The sequence below is a fragment of the Anopheles funestus genome, chromosome 3RL, assembly GCF_943734845.2.
Source record: "Anopheles funestus chromosome 3RL, idAnoFuneDA-416_04, whole genome shotgun sequence".
Taxonomy (NCBI): Eukaryota; Metazoa; Arthropoda; class Insecta; order Diptera; family Culicidae; genus Anopheles; species Anopheles funestus.
The window spans coordinates 40,552,832-40,570,403 of NC_064599.1; the positions used below are offsets into that span (position 1 = coordinate 40,552,832).

General features: G+C 37.3%; 3 protein-coding genes across 5 annotated transcripts; 2 read left to right on the plus strand and 1 right to left on the minus strand.

Annotated features, from left to right (window-relative positions):
• The first annotated feature begins 9,433 nt into the window (after positions 1 to 9,433).
• Positions 9,434 to 11,341, plus strand: LOC125768887 (uncharacterized). 2 transcript variants are annotated; one of them, XM_049437185.1, is made up of 6 exons: positions 9,434 to 9,708; positions 9,794 to 9,842; positions 9,912 to 9,964; positions 10,059 to 10,290; positions 10,361 to 10,443; positions 10,778 to 11,341. In XM_049437185.1, the coding sequence occupies exons 1-6, from the start codon at positions 9,667 to 9,669 to the stop codon at positions 11,339 to 11,341; spliced, it is 1,023 nt and encodes a 340-aa protein (XP_049293142.1). In that variant the 5' UTR covers positions 9,434 to 9,666. The 2 variants fall into 2 exon arrangements, with proteins under 2 accessions (XP_049293142.1, XP_049293144.1); XM_049437187.1 differs by having other exon boundaries at positions 9,915 to 9,964.
• LOC125768897 (uncharacterized) lies at positions 10,736 to 14,193 on the minus strand. 2 transcript variants are annotated; one of them, XM_049437214.1, is made up of 4 exons: positions 13,855 to 14,193; positions 13,655 to 13,773; positions 12,388 to 12,613; positions 10,736 to 12,310 (listed from the first exon to the last, which is right to left on the minus strand). In XM_049437214.1, exons 2-4 carry the CDS (start codon positions 13,706 to 13,708, stop codon positions 11,676 to 11,678), a joined length of 915 nt encoding a protein of 304 aa, XP_049293171.1. In that variant the 5' UTR covers positions 13,709 to 13,773; positions 13,855 to 14,193; the 3' UTR covers positions 10,736 to 11,675. The 2 variants fall into 2 exon arrangements, with proteins under 2 accessions (XP_049293171.1, XP_049293172.1); XM_049437215.1 differs by lacking the exons at positions 13,655 to 13,773; positions 13,855 to 14,193 and adding an exon at positions 13,113 to 13,538.
• Positions 14,194 to 14,202: 9 nt separating this feature from the next.
• LOC125768862 (uncharacterized) lies at positions 14,203 to 16,165 on the plus strand. Its single transcript, XM_049437115.1, has 3 exons — positions 14,203 to 14,379; positions 14,447 to 14,642; positions 14,774 to 16,165. Exons 1-3 carry the CDS (start codon positions 14,335 to 14,337, stop codon positions 15,994 to 15,996), a joined length of 1,464 nt encoding a protein of 487 aa, XP_049293072.1. The 5' UTR covers positions 14,203 to 14,334; the 3' UTR covers positions 15,997 to 16,165.
• Positions 16,166 to 17,572: the final 1,407 nt, after the last annotated feature.

Consider the following 17,572-nt stretch of genomic DNA (forward strand, 5'->3'; position numbering starts at 1 on the left):
CACCTTTATAGGTGGCAAACTTTTTAAAGTTGCAGGAAAGATCGCAGATGAAAACGCATTTTCAATGGCCGTAAGGATCATTGATCGTGAGCTTTTCGTTTTGTTTCATTGTGCACTTTTCCTAATGTGCGTTTTTTTCTCTACCTTATTTATTCTTTTCATTTCTTTGTGAGTGTGTTTTGTCGCAAAAAAACAGAGAAAAACAAAACAGGAATTAGCTTTTTAGAGGTGTCGCACTTGCTTTTGGCGAACTCCGGCACATTAATGGTATTACGGTTGTGCGTGCCTCTGGGAAGGACGGAAACGGACGGACCATGAAAACCCATCACAGTGGAGTGAGTGTTAGCTTGAAGTAGGCTTAACACGTTTGTAAAACGATGGCAAAGTATATTTGCCGCCTTTCAAAGGATAATTAGCCGCTAATGGGCTCGAGTACCGTTTGCATTCAAACTCAGCTCAACAAGGAACTAAAGGTGAAAATAGAAGTTACGCATGCCGGGTGTATTCAATTTTTCACTCCTATTCATGAAGATTGCGGTTGGTAATGATAAATGTAATTTATTATAAGTTATAGTAAAAATGTAGATATTACCTGAATTTAATCAAAGCCAAACGAACGCAAGAACATGAGTTTCACGGTGTGCGAAAAGCAGAGATTTTATGTTTCATAATTATTTTAAATTTATTATCAAAACAAGCTTTATTAAAACTTTGAATAAGTTTTTCCATGCACAATACATCTGTTGGAATTGTGTATGGCATAATGATATTTGAAGAATATACTTTAAAATGATAAAATAAGACAAAATTAGTTTAATTTTGTTATTCTACCTTTTTTGTACTAAATTGTACAGCAAGTGTGGTATTTTTTTTAGATTTTTATAACTTCAACCTATCAACATCAGCAATTTCAATCTCAGCTTTTAAATCTGGATGTCAATAAAAAAATATATTCCCCTTACTCTTACTCTATTAATACATCAAACCTTATTTGTTAGAGTTAGTTCGTTATTTTTCAGAGATCTTGAAAAATAACTGGCTGGATATCTTAGTATCAATGTATGAGTGGTTATATTCATCAATAAGATCTTACATAACCCTATCTGATCCTCACATCTCTATTATTACTGTTACTTTGGACATTAAGTAACGTTTCTTTGGTTCTAACTGCTTAATGTCAGGCTAATCAACTTTTTATTAATTTTAACTTGTATCTGATAGGATGATTAATTTAATATACATACATACAATGATCGACCATGGCGGCCTGGTGGTGTATGTGTTAAAGGGGAACATTTCCACACGACATGGCCGGGTATTAAATCCCATCCGGACCGTGTCCCCCCGAGCAAAGACTGACTATTTGGGTATGTGGTAAAACATGTCTAATAGGTCAGAAATGGCTTTCTTAATTCCTTTATGACCATGTACAGCGATCGGTTCAAAAGACCAACTTAACCGTATATAATTTCGGACAATCGCTGAGCAGGACTAGAAAGTAGATTATTTTCTTTTTTAAATAAGATTCTCTAGACGCGCTACAAATACTTCACAGTCCTGGTCTGATATAAGAGTCTTCTAAATCGCTTACAGTTACAGTATCTGTAAACGTTTTTGATGTACACATCAACGCCATCAATCATTCTTAGTTTGAACCTACCATTCCTCCTCCGTCCATGTGGACAACCTAAAAGCACTTTATGGGCTGCGTCGTCCTGTGTCATTCGAATAACATGACCAGCCCACCGAAGCCTGATGAGTCTAATTCGCTATATGATATTGATTTAATTGATAGAGCCATAGAGAGTACAACCAATAGAGCTCAACATTGGCGACTCCTCCATTATCCTTCCACACATATAGGGCCAACACCCTATACACCTGACTTGCTTTAAAGATCTATTCTAAGCTGATATGTCATGTTAATTAACACAACGACGCGTTGGTATTTACAACACGCAGTTTGTTGATCGTTCCAGAAGAGATCGTTCATACATGGTGTTCTTTAATTATCGTATATTTATTTCACTTTACTACTGTCAAGAAATACAAACTACTAATGAGACTTTGAAACATGATGTACATACGATCAACCTGAAACAGGTTTTTAAAAATAAACTATCATTTATTTTAATTATCAGCAATTCTCATTGCTGTGAACTCGATTCAGTTCTTATAACTAAATTGAATACCACAAATGAACAGAAGATTGAACAGAAATTTAACTTCAAATTTATTAATGTACGATAAAAATGTGCTCAGAAACAATGATATATGCTTCATAAGCTGAAAACACAGTTTTTAATTACTGCTCAAACCGTGTGCATAGAGTTTGCTCGAAAGCTCTTCAAACGGTACTCGCTATTTGTTGCCAATTGAAAGCAACGTTACCGACAAAGAGATCTTTATCACAGCCGACCGCGATAAGCACTCCATCATATAATGCCGATCGATACCCGATCCCCGTTCGCTTTGCCCCTGTCAACACCGGTGGATGCCTTTAATTTGGTTTTTATTAATATGGATATTTATTGTAATTTATCCTGCGAACTTTAACACCTGGCCGCGCGTTACCAATGCGAGCTAACTACTGACGCAGGGGTTCGGGTTTGGAATCGGTATCACATACCGTTGCGACAACCCTCCCGCAATTCAGCCGATGCGCGTTCATTTGCTTGAATCCTTATCAAGAGCGAGCTGGTGGAATATTAATTTCATTATTTACCACGCGGTAAGGCCCAGTTCGTAATCGCGTAATCGTGTACCATTGGGACTGTCTTTGGTGTTGAAGTGATTTGTGGTTGTTGTGGGTTTTGGTGCATTTTTTGGGAAATGGGAAATGTCGTAATATGATTTACGATTTGTTTGAATTAGCATCGGATTTCGTTTAGGGCTGAGTTCATGAAGGAGCGAGCGTTGCTAAACGTGATCGTGATATTGTTGTGTCGCAACTGCAGCTGGAAATTTCGCCGAGGATCACGAGTTGGTGACCGACTTTGTGTAATGGATCCTTTTCTATCGCTTCATTTTCCTGCAGTGTCCTTTTTAGTTGCGAATTTCTTTTGCTAGCCACATTTGACCTTAAACGTTTGATGCAAAAGTATCAGCTTGCAACCTCAGCCAATTATCAGTTACGGTAGGGATTTGATCGTTTCGGGGTCGAAACCCAAACGCCCTCGAAACGTATCAGTGGGCAAAATTCCGGCATTGTAACGTTCTCCACGACGGAAGCAAACTTCTTCCACGCTCAATTGCCCGTTGCGAAATTGATACTGTTGTGCGAAACGGCACTGGGCGTTGCCTCGCAATTTGCTTACGCATTCGTAAACCCCACAACCCTCGATCGTCGTAATCTTTAGACAGACGTTGCCGAAAGTACACACAATCAAGACGTGTGCTTATAAATCTCCTGCTGAGAGAGAATTACAATCGCTTATTTCCGTTGTGTCAATTGAATTGATCGCTGTTTCTTAAACCGGCTAGCGTATTGCAAAGGTTTGCGAGAAAATTGAATTTTCATTCATATTTTTGCGTTGTTACCGATTTAGACGAGGTACAAATGAAAGCGATACAAAACGGTATAACATTCAGAACCCAAGGCATCCAAAACACTTAGGCCGGTTGGTGCTGCCAATTTTGTGCGGATTGACAAAAGTAAATGAAAGAAAGAGAATAAAAGAAAAAAATCATCGAACACCGAACTCCATCCTCATTGGCTGATGGTTCAAGGCGGAAATGTGACCGCCGGTTTATTAATCTCGATCGCTAAGGATTGAAATTAATCAACCGTAATCGGGTACTGCTTAGCGGGACAGAAGGACTTTTCAAGAACCGGATGCCAACCTTCAGGATGCGCCCCGCTGACACGTTGGTTGACAATATTTTCCGGCTTCTTTTGGGGGATTTTGGTGTGTTTAATAATGTTTGCTTGTACGTTTCGTTCATCGGTTTCATCTTCACCCGGTGGCAAATGGTTTTAGTTTGCGGACTGTCGACTGAGGTAAATTTAGAATTTGGTGACCATTTTCATCTCTTTTTGAAAGCGTTAAAATTGAATAAGTTTCAGTAATGGGTGCTGGAAATTTGGTTTATTAAAAACTAGTATACATATTTGAGTTATTAATAGATATGTGTTTAATGATAATTCATAGATAATATTTTTAACATAAGTCATTCGTCTTTGTTCTCACATTCGTAGAATAAAAATAAGATTGACTGTTGGTACCAAACTGTGGTGTACAGTAATTTAAACCGGCTTGGCTACAGAACCTCTTGATGACACGCTGCCTCACCCAATTCAACCGCTTTTGATCGGATCAAAAACACTTCAGCATCCTTTTTAACGACGAATTGGGGCTGTCGATTTTGCTACAATTAAATTCGGTTTAAATTGCCACGAAACCGGCTAGTTCTTGTAACAAAACAAGACCGAAGAAAAGAATACATCTCTGCACTCGATTCAACTCTGGAAGGGGGTCTCATTTAAGCATGCTTTAGCATTGGCCGCCAGTTCTTATTCCCCTTGTTCTCGATACTCGAACGCCCAGCAGGGGATCGTCTCCGGGTCGTTCGGATAGCTCAAGCTTCTCAAAAAGCGATCCGCTTCCAACAGGCAACATTCGCTTCGGTCCTTTGCATCCTTTGCATCGAGTACCAGGACGACCGGAGTCGGATTGTTTCCCTGAAGTGCTAATACGAGAAATGTGGGTAAACATTGCATTAGAAACCAAACATAGCCGCCGGGCTGGCTGCCGAACCGAAGTGATGATTATGATGTGAGCCTTGTTTGTGTATCATTGTGCCTACTGTGTGTGTGTGTGTGTCTATGGTGGAAACATTTTTGGGTCAGAAAAGAGTGGGAAAATATAATTACCGTTTTAAGTTTGCCATACCTGGGACGCAAAAGTGGGTTGTTTTGCACGGGAATGAGTTGTAATTAGATGGGATTTGTAAAAGTTGTACACTATCAATAGAAATTGTCACATACGGTCGGAAGTTTAATAGAAAGATTGGTTTGTAGGAAGGGGTTAGTTCGGTTCACTGTATTAAGTGGCTTATTAGAGAAAAACAAATTAGCCATGAATTAATGAAAAACAACTTTATCACACCTACATGAATTTACCATCAAAGGCTATTACTTATTCATTCTCATTCCATTCTTGAAAAATATTTAAATTCGTTAATGCATTTAGATAAAAATAGATTGAAATATTTAGTATTAAACAAAGCTTAAAAAAGAAAAATTTTGGGCTTCTTTTTTTAATAGAAACTATGTGTTTGTTTCTATGTAATAGAATACATATATATAATCAAGGGTATGTAAATAAACACTTTTTAAAAAAATATCAGAAAAATGGACGGTTTACCCTTTCCTAGGTACATGGGAAATACTGTGGGTTCGTCTTAAACCATCTAAATCCGAAAATTAAAAAAAGTTTTGCAGTAATATACTTAAATCGACCAGATCATCCAGATTTTGAAAAATTTGAATATTGTCAAAAATAGAAAACGTTTGAATAAAAAAAATAGATTTTTACTCAAAACTTAACCTGAAGTAGTTTGACTGTAAAACAAAAGATTTTATTTAAAAAAAAAATCTAGACAAGTACTAGAAAATGGAGTACAACAAATTTAATGTCACAGTTCACAGCTCTAAGGGAAATTCTTGGTACTTGAATGCTTGAAATGTTCCATTTGAGAGAAACGCATGCCAACTTTGAAAAAGATGTGCATTCGATTGGGGATGAGTTTACTCTTTTGGAGTAATTTATCAATATATTGATAGTGGTTTGCCAAATATTCGTAAAGTTTTATTCGTGATAAAAAATTGTGTACACTGTGACTGTATTCACGATCATACTCCACAATTTTTATGAATATTGTTTTAGGTCGTTAGGCATTCAAAAGAATGTTAGTTAATTTAGTGCCAATTTTATTACCTCGTTTCTATATGGACCTCAATTCCGTTCTAAAGCTCCATTTGATGTTAAATGTAAACAATCAAATAATGGACTATGTCCTGTGAAGACTCTATACAGTCGAAGTCTAATGAGGAAATATACGAACTTGTTTACGATATACAATCTGCTAGGACAGAAGAAGATGACGAAAATAATGCATTTGACCGTGTCTATGCTACAATCCGAGACGTAACAAAACATTCGCATTGTCCCCAAATGGTCATATTCTTTCTGAAGTATGTACTGGATTTTGTTAACAGCTAAATTTGAAAATATTAAGCATCTGTCTCAACTTTTTTTTGCTTTTTGGACTTAAAATAGTCATAATCCATCCAAAGTGGTTTTAGATACAGTTTCATAACTGTTACATTGTCCTATCTTTCGCCCTACAGCCTTAAGGTGCGCTCTTGTTTGGCACACACTTGCGACGAAGTGGTAAAACAGCCACCGAAACAAAATGCGACTCGTACACAAAACAAACAAACGCAGTACCGGTAATGCAAAATAATAATGATGCAGCCAGCGTTCGCGGTTCGCTTGGTGGATGAGAAAGCAACATCTCCACAGGGTGGCCCTTAAAACGAGCCGAGCCCGATAATCCTTCCCAGTCACCGTTGGGAAGCTTCCTGAGGTGTGCTGTCGGCAAAAGCACTTGGCCACGGCGGGACGCATCCCGGGTTTGCTGTGTCGGCCCAAGCACAAGCTTCCAGTCTGGACGCTGGAAGCTGGTCCGGGTTTGGGCAAGGACAACGAAACCCTACTGAAACGACCAGCGGAGCGGAGGTAGTTGGAAATGCGAATTGAATAAATGGAAACAAAATTAAATAGCTAAGTGGCCACTCGTGAAGTAATAACCCTTACGAAGTGGAGTTTACCAGGGCACATTCTGCGCCTCGGATGAATATGTGTGCTGTTTCGAGATGGGGTTCGGGTTTTTTTTTGTTTTTCGGTTTGTGTAAAACGTTTTCTTCGGCTAAGCCAAATCTGTCGTTTGTCCCAGATGATGCATTGTGCTGACAAGGGGAATACAATTGGCCATCACCTACAGCCCTTTCGGCTGTAAACGAAACAATGTTTTATATTTGATCCTTGTGCATGAAAATAGAAAGTACTTTATTCGATTTAATGCACTCTTCCGATTTTTGATACAGCAATATATTGATTGAGTTGCAAAGAGATCAGAAATACATAATAATTATGACTTTTCAAAAAGTATTTTGTTTCGTATAAATCGCCTGATTCAAAGGTTGCGAGGTATTTCTTACTTTGCTGCATGAATGAACACTTTATCCTGGGTATATTCGGAGTTGTGACGTGTCTTGTCGTCATCCAAGATATTGGTACTCTTTCTAGCCATTTTGAGCGAATTGCTGGCCTGATCTCGAATCAGGGGATCTTTTAATCTTTCGAACTGCGTCCAAAAATGTGAATTTTGTATCCTCGTACAATGCGCAGGATCAATGATTATGATCCAAGTCGGAGAACCCAAGGCCGTAGTCTAAGATCTTGGAGTCGACTTGTCACATATACTGTAGAAATGACAATGACCAAGGGCTTATGCAAATGGCTTAACGACCTGTAAGGTCACGTCGGTCATTTCTGGCTAACTAAACTTATTTTTACCACGTAGCCGGCTAGTCAGTCGTTGCTGCTTGAGGATCAATCCGGATGAGATTTGAGTCCCTGGCATGTCGTGTGGAAACGGTGCCGTTTATCACATACACCAACAGGTCTCCCCTTAGTATATACTAAGTAGTATTTGTCATAGAATAAACTTAAGAATTCCAGAATTTTTATTATAAAATAGTCTGTGTTCTGAATTCCAAATGAAAATAATTAAATAAAACAAATTTTTGCTCAAAGGTTATGTTTAATAAGCATTCTACAAAAATGCAGATGGCGTTTTTGCGTCCACCAGAAAGGCACGGATAATGGATTAGCTGACGAATGATAGCTCATTTTCAAGGAAGTGGTATGATTTTTTTTAAACGTTTCATTTTTTTATGCATACTGATTTCCACATAAATACTGATTCATATTCGTAATTCGTGTTATAAGATTCGGAATAAAAATAAACCAAATTGACCAGTGACGCCATCGTATTTAATGAGAAGTTTGTACTGTATTCCGTTTTTATTCAGTCATATTGGTGTTCCACAGTCTTTCGAGGGATGATGTTTCGTTATCTATTTAACAGTGTACGAGTTTGCGTATATGTTTGCTGTTTTTATTGCCGTTTATAATGGCTTAATGTTGCGCAGCTAGCGGAGCGTGATGTTTCCCGTCAAAGTAGCTTGTTTTAGTTATCATTTCAAACTATATCAAATGGTCTAAAAATATAAATAAAAGAATTCATTCATATCGCATTTACATAACGCGTGCATATTCGGCTCACCTATCCAAACCATTTTACTTTATGATCGGCATCGCATAGGTTCGTACCATTCGTTGCCATTCTATTCCTTGTATTGTGTGAATGTCTTGCGCCAACAAAAAATCCCAATGAGAAAGCAAGCTGCAAACTGTCACCAACAGAAGGGTAATGGACCACTCCATGTTTTAGCTGCCAACTCGTAGCACCTAGGAAAACGAACTACATCCAGCACGAAAGACAAAAAACAACATCTAACTATGAACAGCTTCAGGGCTAGACTGATTATTTTTGGAATCAATCACACAAAACGGTATGCTTTACTAGATAACATTTGAATATGATTCTTGCTCTTTTTGGGTTCTTTACTGATAAGAACATGTGCTGCCGCTACAACCATGGTAACGTACGCAAATTCGCGTTGCTTCAGGCTTTTATGTTTGGTGAAAATGATAATTAATTTATTTTGTAAAAAAAACATATTTTTTTGTAAAAAATATGAAAATGAATTAAAAAATTATTTAATGAGCTGTTAAGAATTTCTATTAAAAATTGTATTGGTAAGGTTAAAGTATGGTTGATTTTCGTTTCCTTATGTTTGTATATAGAGAGCTGAATAACCTATAACTGAATTATGTATCTTTTGAATGTATCCTAGGCACTTCCAAGCTCCGATTGCTACCTGGCCGACAACGGCTAATCGGTCTGGTTATCAAGAAACAGGTTTATTATTGAAGTTAGAATCGAATAAATAGATTTCCTATTGAGTTGGAGAAACATGTTTAATAACACTATTCCACAAGAGCAGTGCAATATTTGACTTTAATTTAATACGCAGTGTGTCGCACGAATTGATAATAATGGCAACAATTTCTTTGAACTTCATTCAATTTTCATTTTTTGCCCATGTAAAAAAAATGGCAATATGTACCAAAACAAAACTAGAAAAATATCATTAGCAGTAATCTAACTTACTTTGATACTATAGCAACATGTTTTAATTTTAATTTCGAACATTTAAACACATTTGCTATTTGGCGCCAACGATGGCGTTCCGGTGAAAAAACTACCGCAAATATTGTTGTGTTGTCAATGTTGGATCTGTCATTAAAGTTTCGTAAATGTTTACGGTTTTTGTAAACAACGTCGCCTAAAACCATCGGTTTCGGCTCATTGATTTAAAAGTTGCAGTGAAAAACGATTAAAATAATTTACGAAAACCATAAAATTATGTATTCGCGCTTATAGAGTGCAAGCTACGAAGAGTGATTGATTTATAGTGAGTATTGCTTCATAATTTCAGTGCAGTTTGCTCGTGCAGAACTACCTGCCAGAATGGATGATCGTGATGAAGCCAGCAACTCATGTGAATCGGAGGTAAAATTTTTCGTTCAAAAGTATTTGCTTCTTTGTTCTTTCTACTTTCATATGGCAAGCTAATCTCAATGTAAACTTTTCGCAGCAACGTAAGTGCGTCGATGCAGTTGATTTGGAAGAACCTTTTCTAACTGGTGAGCGAATTGAAGTGACATGTTTTACCCTTTAATGGCTTTCTTTGTTGAAATATGTGTTTATTTTAGAAGAAAATGATAGCATGGAGTTTACAATGTCTAAATACATGTCTATACGAATGGTATGTGTTCTCAAATCCAATTTGCGAAAAAATCGAATCGTCTTTGCTGTTGAAGTTTTAACATTAATCATGTACGTTGTTCTTTAAATTTTAGGAAATGAGTAAAGAGAAATTCGTCTTAATGCTAATCCATGCTATACGAAAGTTACCAATACTATGGAAACAAAATGCAAAGGGTTACAGAGATCCAAAGATTGTACAGGAAGCATGGGACACATTGTCACAACAGTTTGAACTACCTGCAGAACATTTAAAAGAAAAGTGGCAAACTTTGCGAAGTCAGCTTCGAAGCATCAATTCAAAAATGAAGCGTAACCACGCAACATGTACGTATTTTGTAATGTAAGCAATTGAGTAACTTAAGCATTAATGGATCCCATGAACTCTGATCAACAGTGGACAAAAACTATCGACCAACATGGTTTGCATATGAAGCAATGCGCTTTCTTAAGGAACCTTACGACAAACAAACAGAAACGGTTAGTATGTTTTCTATTAACAAACGTATATGCTTTACAATTAAATGAGGGGCTGTTGTTTCATATTTTATAACAATTTATTTTGTTACATAACACTATGCAATTTCCTTCGAGTTTTTGTATGAAAATGTTTAGAATCGTTTTCGGAATATTTTTTCAATTTTTAATGCTGTATATAAACGTTTAAATTTTTCGAAAAAGTGAACATGATAATGCAGCGTGAATGATCAACAAATTCCATATAATGCAGACTACAGCCAATTTTAATAATTGTTCAAGTACTCCAGATGAATTCTATTTTAGTACGTTCTACAAACCATTTATTTTATTTTAGCCGGTAGTAAAACAACCCCATACAGTAACGATAAAACAACCTGTGCCCACAAAGATCGCAGTAAAACAACACATGCAATCTCCGGTTGCAGTCAGCCAACGCTTGTCCACACCAATAACCGTAAAACGGATCGTACCCAACTCAGTGTCCCACCCATCGGTTGTTAAACCTAGCACACGCGTTTGCAAGCGACGTTACATGGAATCCACTTTAAGTTCTTCGCCAAAAGTCATGCGGAGAATGCCAGCTACTTCTAGTAGCAGTAAAATACAACCGTTTATTATAAGAACATTTGAAAATTTATCAAAAATTACTGACAAAATAGCCCAAACTGAAGCTTCGCCGTACAGTGGATTGCTAAATCATTTGAGTGTTGTATTATCTAAAAAGTGTGCGAGTGATTTTAACCAAATTGAAGCGATACTACTTAATTGTTTGAATGAGTTACAAAAATTGCCAAATGCAGAGAAAGATCCCATAGGTTATTTATCTTCTACTGTTGTTATCGATGAAAAATACTCCAACGAAGAAGAACGGGAGGACTCGGATGATCCATATACATGATGGTGTTGATGTATTAATAAAGCAAACCATAAACTGTGATCAAATGAGTATAGACAGTTTCTCTCTAACACATGATGATAAACTAAAATATGGATGAATGATTTCTAACGATCGTTGGGTTACCTGTATGGAAAAACTACATACGATTTTAGGATAATTTTGCTCAAAACATGTTATTGTAAGTCATACTAATTCCGTATTCATCTTTACTGACTGACACTGGTTGACAGGTGCGACTAACAGCGGTTTCTTTAATAGATTGACCTGTTTCTGTGAAAAAAAAATTCCTGAACATAATTCTAATAATTAACATCCCAAACAAGAGGATGAAACTTCACGGGCTTCGAACACCTTTAGCCAGTGCTCGCTTATAAGCATTTTTCAGCTTTTTCATGAAAAAGAAGGCAACACGTTTCTGGTTAACTACGACAGTTAATGTCGTTCCTATGCGTTGGAACAATTTCGTGACGTTAGTCATTTGCATCATTGCTATCTTTTGCGTGCCCTTACCGATTCCGGTCCAGCTGCATAGAGTTAAAAACTTGCGTGTAAATAACATATCCATTGCATCGGTCATACGGTAATCGCTTCTTTCCTCAACTATATTTCCCTCCAGCCACTGCATCATCTTTTCTTCATATTCCGGTTGGGAAAGATCTTCGTTAAACGCTTCCAATCGTTCTAAACTGTCGATTTTTTCAAAACCTATATCAATACATGTACGTTTCTGTTTCGGTAGTGCAGTTATGCTTTCCAATATCGATTGAAATTGATCACCAAGTAAATCTAATTTACCATTAATTTCTAACAGGCTAGTTTCTAGATTGTTAAGCCTTTGTTCCGTCCTTACGAGTAAACTTGTAGCTGATTGGTTTGCTGTTGCTGCTTCGATGAAAGTGGTTGGCGGTTCTTGTGTTATTGGTTTTGTTTTTAATGCTGGCGGTATCGATGGATCCCTTGCTGCTTGTACTGTAAACATTTCAACATTAACCGGAATTATTCGCTTTACTTATGTATTAGAATATTAAAGCAATCGACGAACATACCTGTACCATATCTTCTCAGCGTATTGAGTTTTGTTTTATGAAATGGTTTATGCTTCTTTGTAGGCTCTTTCACTTTCTGAAGCACTTGCTCATCCAATATCTCACTGTCTTGAATGTCAATATTACTAATGAATGGGTCTGTATCGGCATTCCTGCCACATTCCACTTTGATAAACTCAATCATTACATCCTCACTGTCGTACTCGATTTCGTCCGGATGGCTTGGCTGATGGAATGATAAACAGAAAGGTGTGTTATGAATATAATTTTTCAATATATTGGGTGTACAACTTAAAAACCGGAATTTTTTTAGCGAAATTTTTTGCTTTATTGTGGAAAAATCTTACAATATATTTTATTCAAAGTATTGCCCGTCAGAAGCTATAACACTTTCCCATCTTTCAGGCAATTTATAAATTACATCCCAAAAAATTGCGCCGGCTTGCCGGCCAAAAACAAATCTATCCAATTTCGGATGCCTTGCTCTGAAGTGAAGCGTATTCCACAGGCGCCATGGATATTTGGCTTCGCCGTTGATTTGGCTGGTTGGCCGGGCTTCACGTATGAATTTTTGCGCTTGGGATTGTCATAATGGATCTATTTTTCATGCCCAGTCACGATCCGATGCAAAAATGATTTCTTCTTATGGCGCTCAAGCAGCATTTCAGACATACAGAAGCGCCGTTCAACGTCTCTCGGCTTTAATTCATAGGGGACCCAATTACCTTGCTTCTGAATGTATCCGGCGGCTTTCAAACGTTTCGAAATGGCTTGTTGAGTCACTCCCAACGATTTACCAAGTTCGTCTTGTGTTTGACACGAATCCTCATCGAGAAGCGTCTCTAATTCTTCGTCTCCAAACTTTTTTGGTTGTCCTGGGCGTTCTTTGTCTTTGATGTCAAAATCGCCACTTTTGAAGCGTTGAAACCATTCAAAACACTGTGTTTTCGATAAAGCATCGTCGCCATAAACTTCTACAAGCAAACGATAACTTTCCGTAGCAGTTTTCTTTGCAAAAAAATGACCCAACAGAACCTCCCGCAAATGCTGCCTTTTTCTCCAATTTTCGAAGGTATTCATTGTGAAAAATAATAATGATGCACACAAGATAAAATTGTTTTGTTGACTGATTTTGGAAGCTGTCAAATGTACCTTCAAAATGACATATATATAAAGTTCGAGCTTTCACCATATTTGTTACTACGGAAGCGTCTAGCGTCAAATTCCGGTTAGTAAGTTGTACACCCAATATTTGTTTGTGCCTTACCTTCACCAGCTTATTTTGAGAAGCAGTTCCACTTTCATCGCTCTGCCGCTCCATTTTTGCTCTGCGTGATAACGAGTTCCTGCAAATTTTCCGAGTCGATTGTATCTGGTACTATCAAACTAAAGGTTAACATGTATCAGTTTTATGTATGGAGGTAAAGTAATGTGATTTTGTGATTGTAAAACTAAAAGAAAAATTACCTGCTTTCCCTGTTTTCATGTAGAATAAACAACATTTGTAAACATCGATAGACGCTATATGACAGTTCGTAGAATGAAAAGCAAAAAGAATAGTAGTCGATTTATCACCGGGCAGTATGTCTTTCGAATTTTCGATGGTGGGTAAAATGATTAATTTTAATTCCAAAATAATAGCTGGACTTTTATTATAATGGTGGTGCTGTATAATAATACAAGTACAAATTCCCTTATTATTCTCATTTAGTGATGAAACACGTCCTATCAGAAAAGATTGTTTTTGAAAAAGTGTTTTAACTCGATTTTACTTGCATATTCGATTATCCGTGGGCGGCGTTTTGATGACAGATTCCATTCGTAAACAGTAAACAAATATCAACTTGGAAATTTTTATGTAAAAAATTAAAAGATTGGATATCTTTCGTTATTCGTTTGGAGTAGTTGCGATTAGTAGATGTTAACAGTTCCTTTTCCGGCTAAAGTATGACGGAAAGTCTACAACAAAAGCAAGCAAAACTTATATTATTGGTAAATTATTGAGCTTTGCCTAAGCGGCTGTACTGCTTTCTTTATTAATTAATGTTTCTTCATCCAGCTTTCTACTCAAGGACTCAAAGATGTTTCAAACGACGATGAGAATGAGCAAAAAGAAGACAAGTGCAAAAACCATATACATCCAATAAGCACGAATAATGTCCAGGAAATAGAAATAGAACCTCTCCGGATTATAACTCAAGATAACGTAAGCGACGATGGCAACGTTGTGTACGTAAAGACTGATAGAATTGCAGGTATGGTTAGCTATTCGGAAGTTCGAAATGTGCTTGTGTTGCAATCATTTACCTTAAGTAGATGAAAATGTAATGCCGATAAAGGACTACAATTCGCCCACTTTACATAAAGGTATTCTTGTCTCTTTCAGTCAGAACTAAACACAATACGTTGTCCGTTGAACAACAACCATCAGTCAATTCATTCCAACCAATCAAGTCTAGTTTCAACACTAGTAGTGTACTTCAGCAGAGAAGCGTGCGTAAGCGGAACATCCAAGATGCCGTTGTTCCCAAAAAGCCTAAGCTCATGCCTGCCTACAGCAAAATTAAGCCAAAAGAAAAGGAACCAGAAAAGAAGAAAAGAAAAAGAAAAGATCCATCTTCGAAATCTCTTTCGATGAAATCCTATTCAGATGAGGATAGAAAACAAATTGTTGCTAAATATGAGAGTGGTATGGAAGCGAAGGCGATTAGCGAAATGCAAAATATTCCGAATAATGTTGTTGTACATGTGTTGCGTGAATACAAGAAAACTAGCAATGCAACTTCTTTTTCAAGTCACCAGAAAGAGATCACTTTGGCGCTCGATGTTCTGTTAAGTATCCAAATATGGATGAAAGATGATTCTAACGTTTCCTTAGCGCAGTTACTAGAAAAAGTGTGGACTACTTACAATTTACGCACAAGCACCGCTTCGATTATGCGGTCTTTGGTTGGGTTTAATTACTTTTTTAATCGTGTCAAAACTATTTCAAAAAATAAGAATGTAAACTCTACGCTGGGACAGATCAAAGAATATGCAACAAACTTTGCCAATGTTCCCCAAAACGTTTCCAAATTAGGAATAATTTTTCTAGATTGTATTACATTTAACGTAACGTTCAAAGCGGGAACGCATCTAAAAATACAGCATAAAACCTTTTCTATCATTTGCGCGATGAACGAATCCGGCGTGTTGCATTACCTCACAAAGAATACGCACATAAATAAGGATAATGCGACAGAATTTGTGTACGATATGAAGAACACGCTCAGGGAATTAAATATCGAAGAATCGGTCGTGGTAATTGGACATGCGGCCAATCAACGGTATGCAAAACTTCAAGATGCAATAGGTTATTATAAATGTAACGCTATGTTTTTACCTTCGAATGCTACTTATCTGAATCCGGTAGAATATCTGTTTAAAAACTTTAGGCGCATAATAAGGAGAGCGAATCCTCAAACTATAGAAAAACTGATGCAGGCTGTAGAAGCTGTACCTTCCTTAATAAGGGAAAATGATTGCAAAAACTGGTTTGAGCTAATGTGGAGCTATGTTCCACGGTGTATGGAAGAGGAGATCATCGATGATTTCGATGCACAAGATTGAACTTTTTTGTTTTTACAATTTAATCCATGATAACTTTAAATATGTCTTAACTTTCTATAAAATTCAATTATAATACGTAGTCATATGTGCTTTCAAAATATACGTTTTGTAACATTGCGGCTTAAGCACATTTGATAGTTGAAATAAAATGTGAATGTACCAGATTCGACATGCTTGATATGATGTTCATTAATTGCTGTCGATATTGCTGTAATTTTTAAAACGGAACGTGCGATTAAGTGATCTTTCTCACATCATGTACATGTTTGGCACGGAGAAAATAATGTCGCCATTTATGAGCTAGATACGGGGTTTGTTACAGGTCGTCTGTTTCACAATGGCTTTATACCGTATGCTGAACAGGTGCGCAAATAAAGGAGCGCCACAGTTCGTAATATTGGTCTGGAAGCATGTCGCTAGTCTTTGAAAAATGCTGAAACAACAAGACACATACGAGAAGTTCCGTTACAAATGCTTTCAAATCTTTTAGCGATAGTTTAATTTGGTACAACTTACTTGCAGTCTCTTTCCGTCATGGTGTCAATGGTTTTACTTCGCAGCTCAGCCCAATCCGGCATGGAACAGTTCTGCAGTAGTTCTTGTAGATTTCCTGCGCAGTATGAATAGTTCGATCGTTGCACGGTAACGACATTGGCTCCATCCCGTTCACATATGTACGCAAACTCTTCCTCCAACATGATCAGCGTTTTAATCATGGAAACATCGCGCTCGGTAAAACATATTTCCAGCTGTCGCGTGAAGGGATGGTAACATTTTTTTATCTCCTCGAATTGGTCACAGTTGCTAAGAGGGAAAGCGAATGCATTAATATTGGGCAAACACACAACACTGTACACCGAACACGCACTAGCTGATGAAATCTTTCCGATTTTCCACGGTCAATAAATCCAACGCGTTGGTAAAATTTTGCGGATCGTGATGCAGATTGACACAGTTTTGCAGGGCTTGATTAGCCTTTACCATCCGTTCAGCTTCGACAGAATTGTTTGTTTGCACCAGGCACAGCGTTTCGAAAACTGCATCGAATTGAAACATTAGCTCCACATATTGCTGAAACGTAGCATCTGCACTAGTGGCGTTGGGCGCTATAGATGGAGAGAAATGCAATGTAATACGAAATGTGAACATTAGGAAACTATTTTAAGTGCAACGGATGTTTCTCACTCATAACCAAACAGACAAACAAAGCAATGGCTAGCAGCATTTTTTCACTTGAAGCGAACACTTGCAGCAATCGCGTACGAGTGCGAATGATGTACTAATCGGGACTACAATTGAATGACGATTGCATGCAAAAGAGCATTCTCTGCAAATACTTGCCACGATCAATTAGTTCAATTGATCAATTTATTAGGTTGAGCTACTGTGTGGCATGCTAAGAATGGATGTGCATTCGAACGTACTTATCACTCGATCTGCACAGCAGATCTTATAGCATAGCTGCAAACTTGCAACTTAGTTGCAGTCATTTGTTTGACTGTTTAATTTTAGTTCATATATTTTTCTAATGCATATGCATTAAAAATGATCGCGAGACACAAATAATAGCAACGAA

Excerpts from the sequence above, each read along its gene's own strand:
- LOC125768862 (XM_049437115.1), top strand. The coding sequence starts at position 14,335 with ATGACGGAAAGTCTACAACAAAAGCAAGCAAAACTTATATTATTG. Across the intron at positions 14,380-14,446 it reads AAGCAAAACTTATATTATTG|CTTTCTACTCAAGGACTCAA; the intron begins GTAAATTATTGA and ends TTCTTCATCCAG. Across the intron at positions 14,643-14,773 it reads AAAGACTGATAGAATTGCAG|TCAGAACTAAACACAATACG; the intron begins GTATGGTTAGCT and ends TGTCTCTTTCAG.
- LOC125768887 (XM_049437185.1), top strand. The coding sequence starts at position 9,667 with ATGGATGATCGTGATGAAGCCAGCAACTCATGTGAATCGGAG. Across the intron at positions 9,709-9,793 it reads GCAACTCATGTGAATCGGAG|CAACGTAAGTGCGTCGATGC; the intron begins GTAAAATTTTTC and ends AACTTTTCGCAG. Across the intron at positions 10,291-10,360 it reads GAAGCGTAACCACGCAACAT|TGGACAAAAACTATCGACCA; the intron begins GTACGTATTTTG and ends TCTGATCAACAG.
- LOC125768897 (XM_049437214.1), bottom strand. The coding sequence starts at position 13,708 with ATGGAGCGGCAGAGCGATGAAAGTGGAACTGCTTCTCAAAATAAGCTG. Across the intron at positions 12,614-13,654 it reads CTCAAAATAAGCTGGTGAAG|CCAAGCCATCCGGACGAAAT; the intron begins GTAAGGCACAAA and ends TCATTCCATCAG. Across the intron at positions 12,311-12,387 it reads GCTGAGAAGATATGGTACAG|TACAAGCAGCAAGGGATCCA; the intron begins GTATGTTCGTCG and ends AAATGTTTACAG.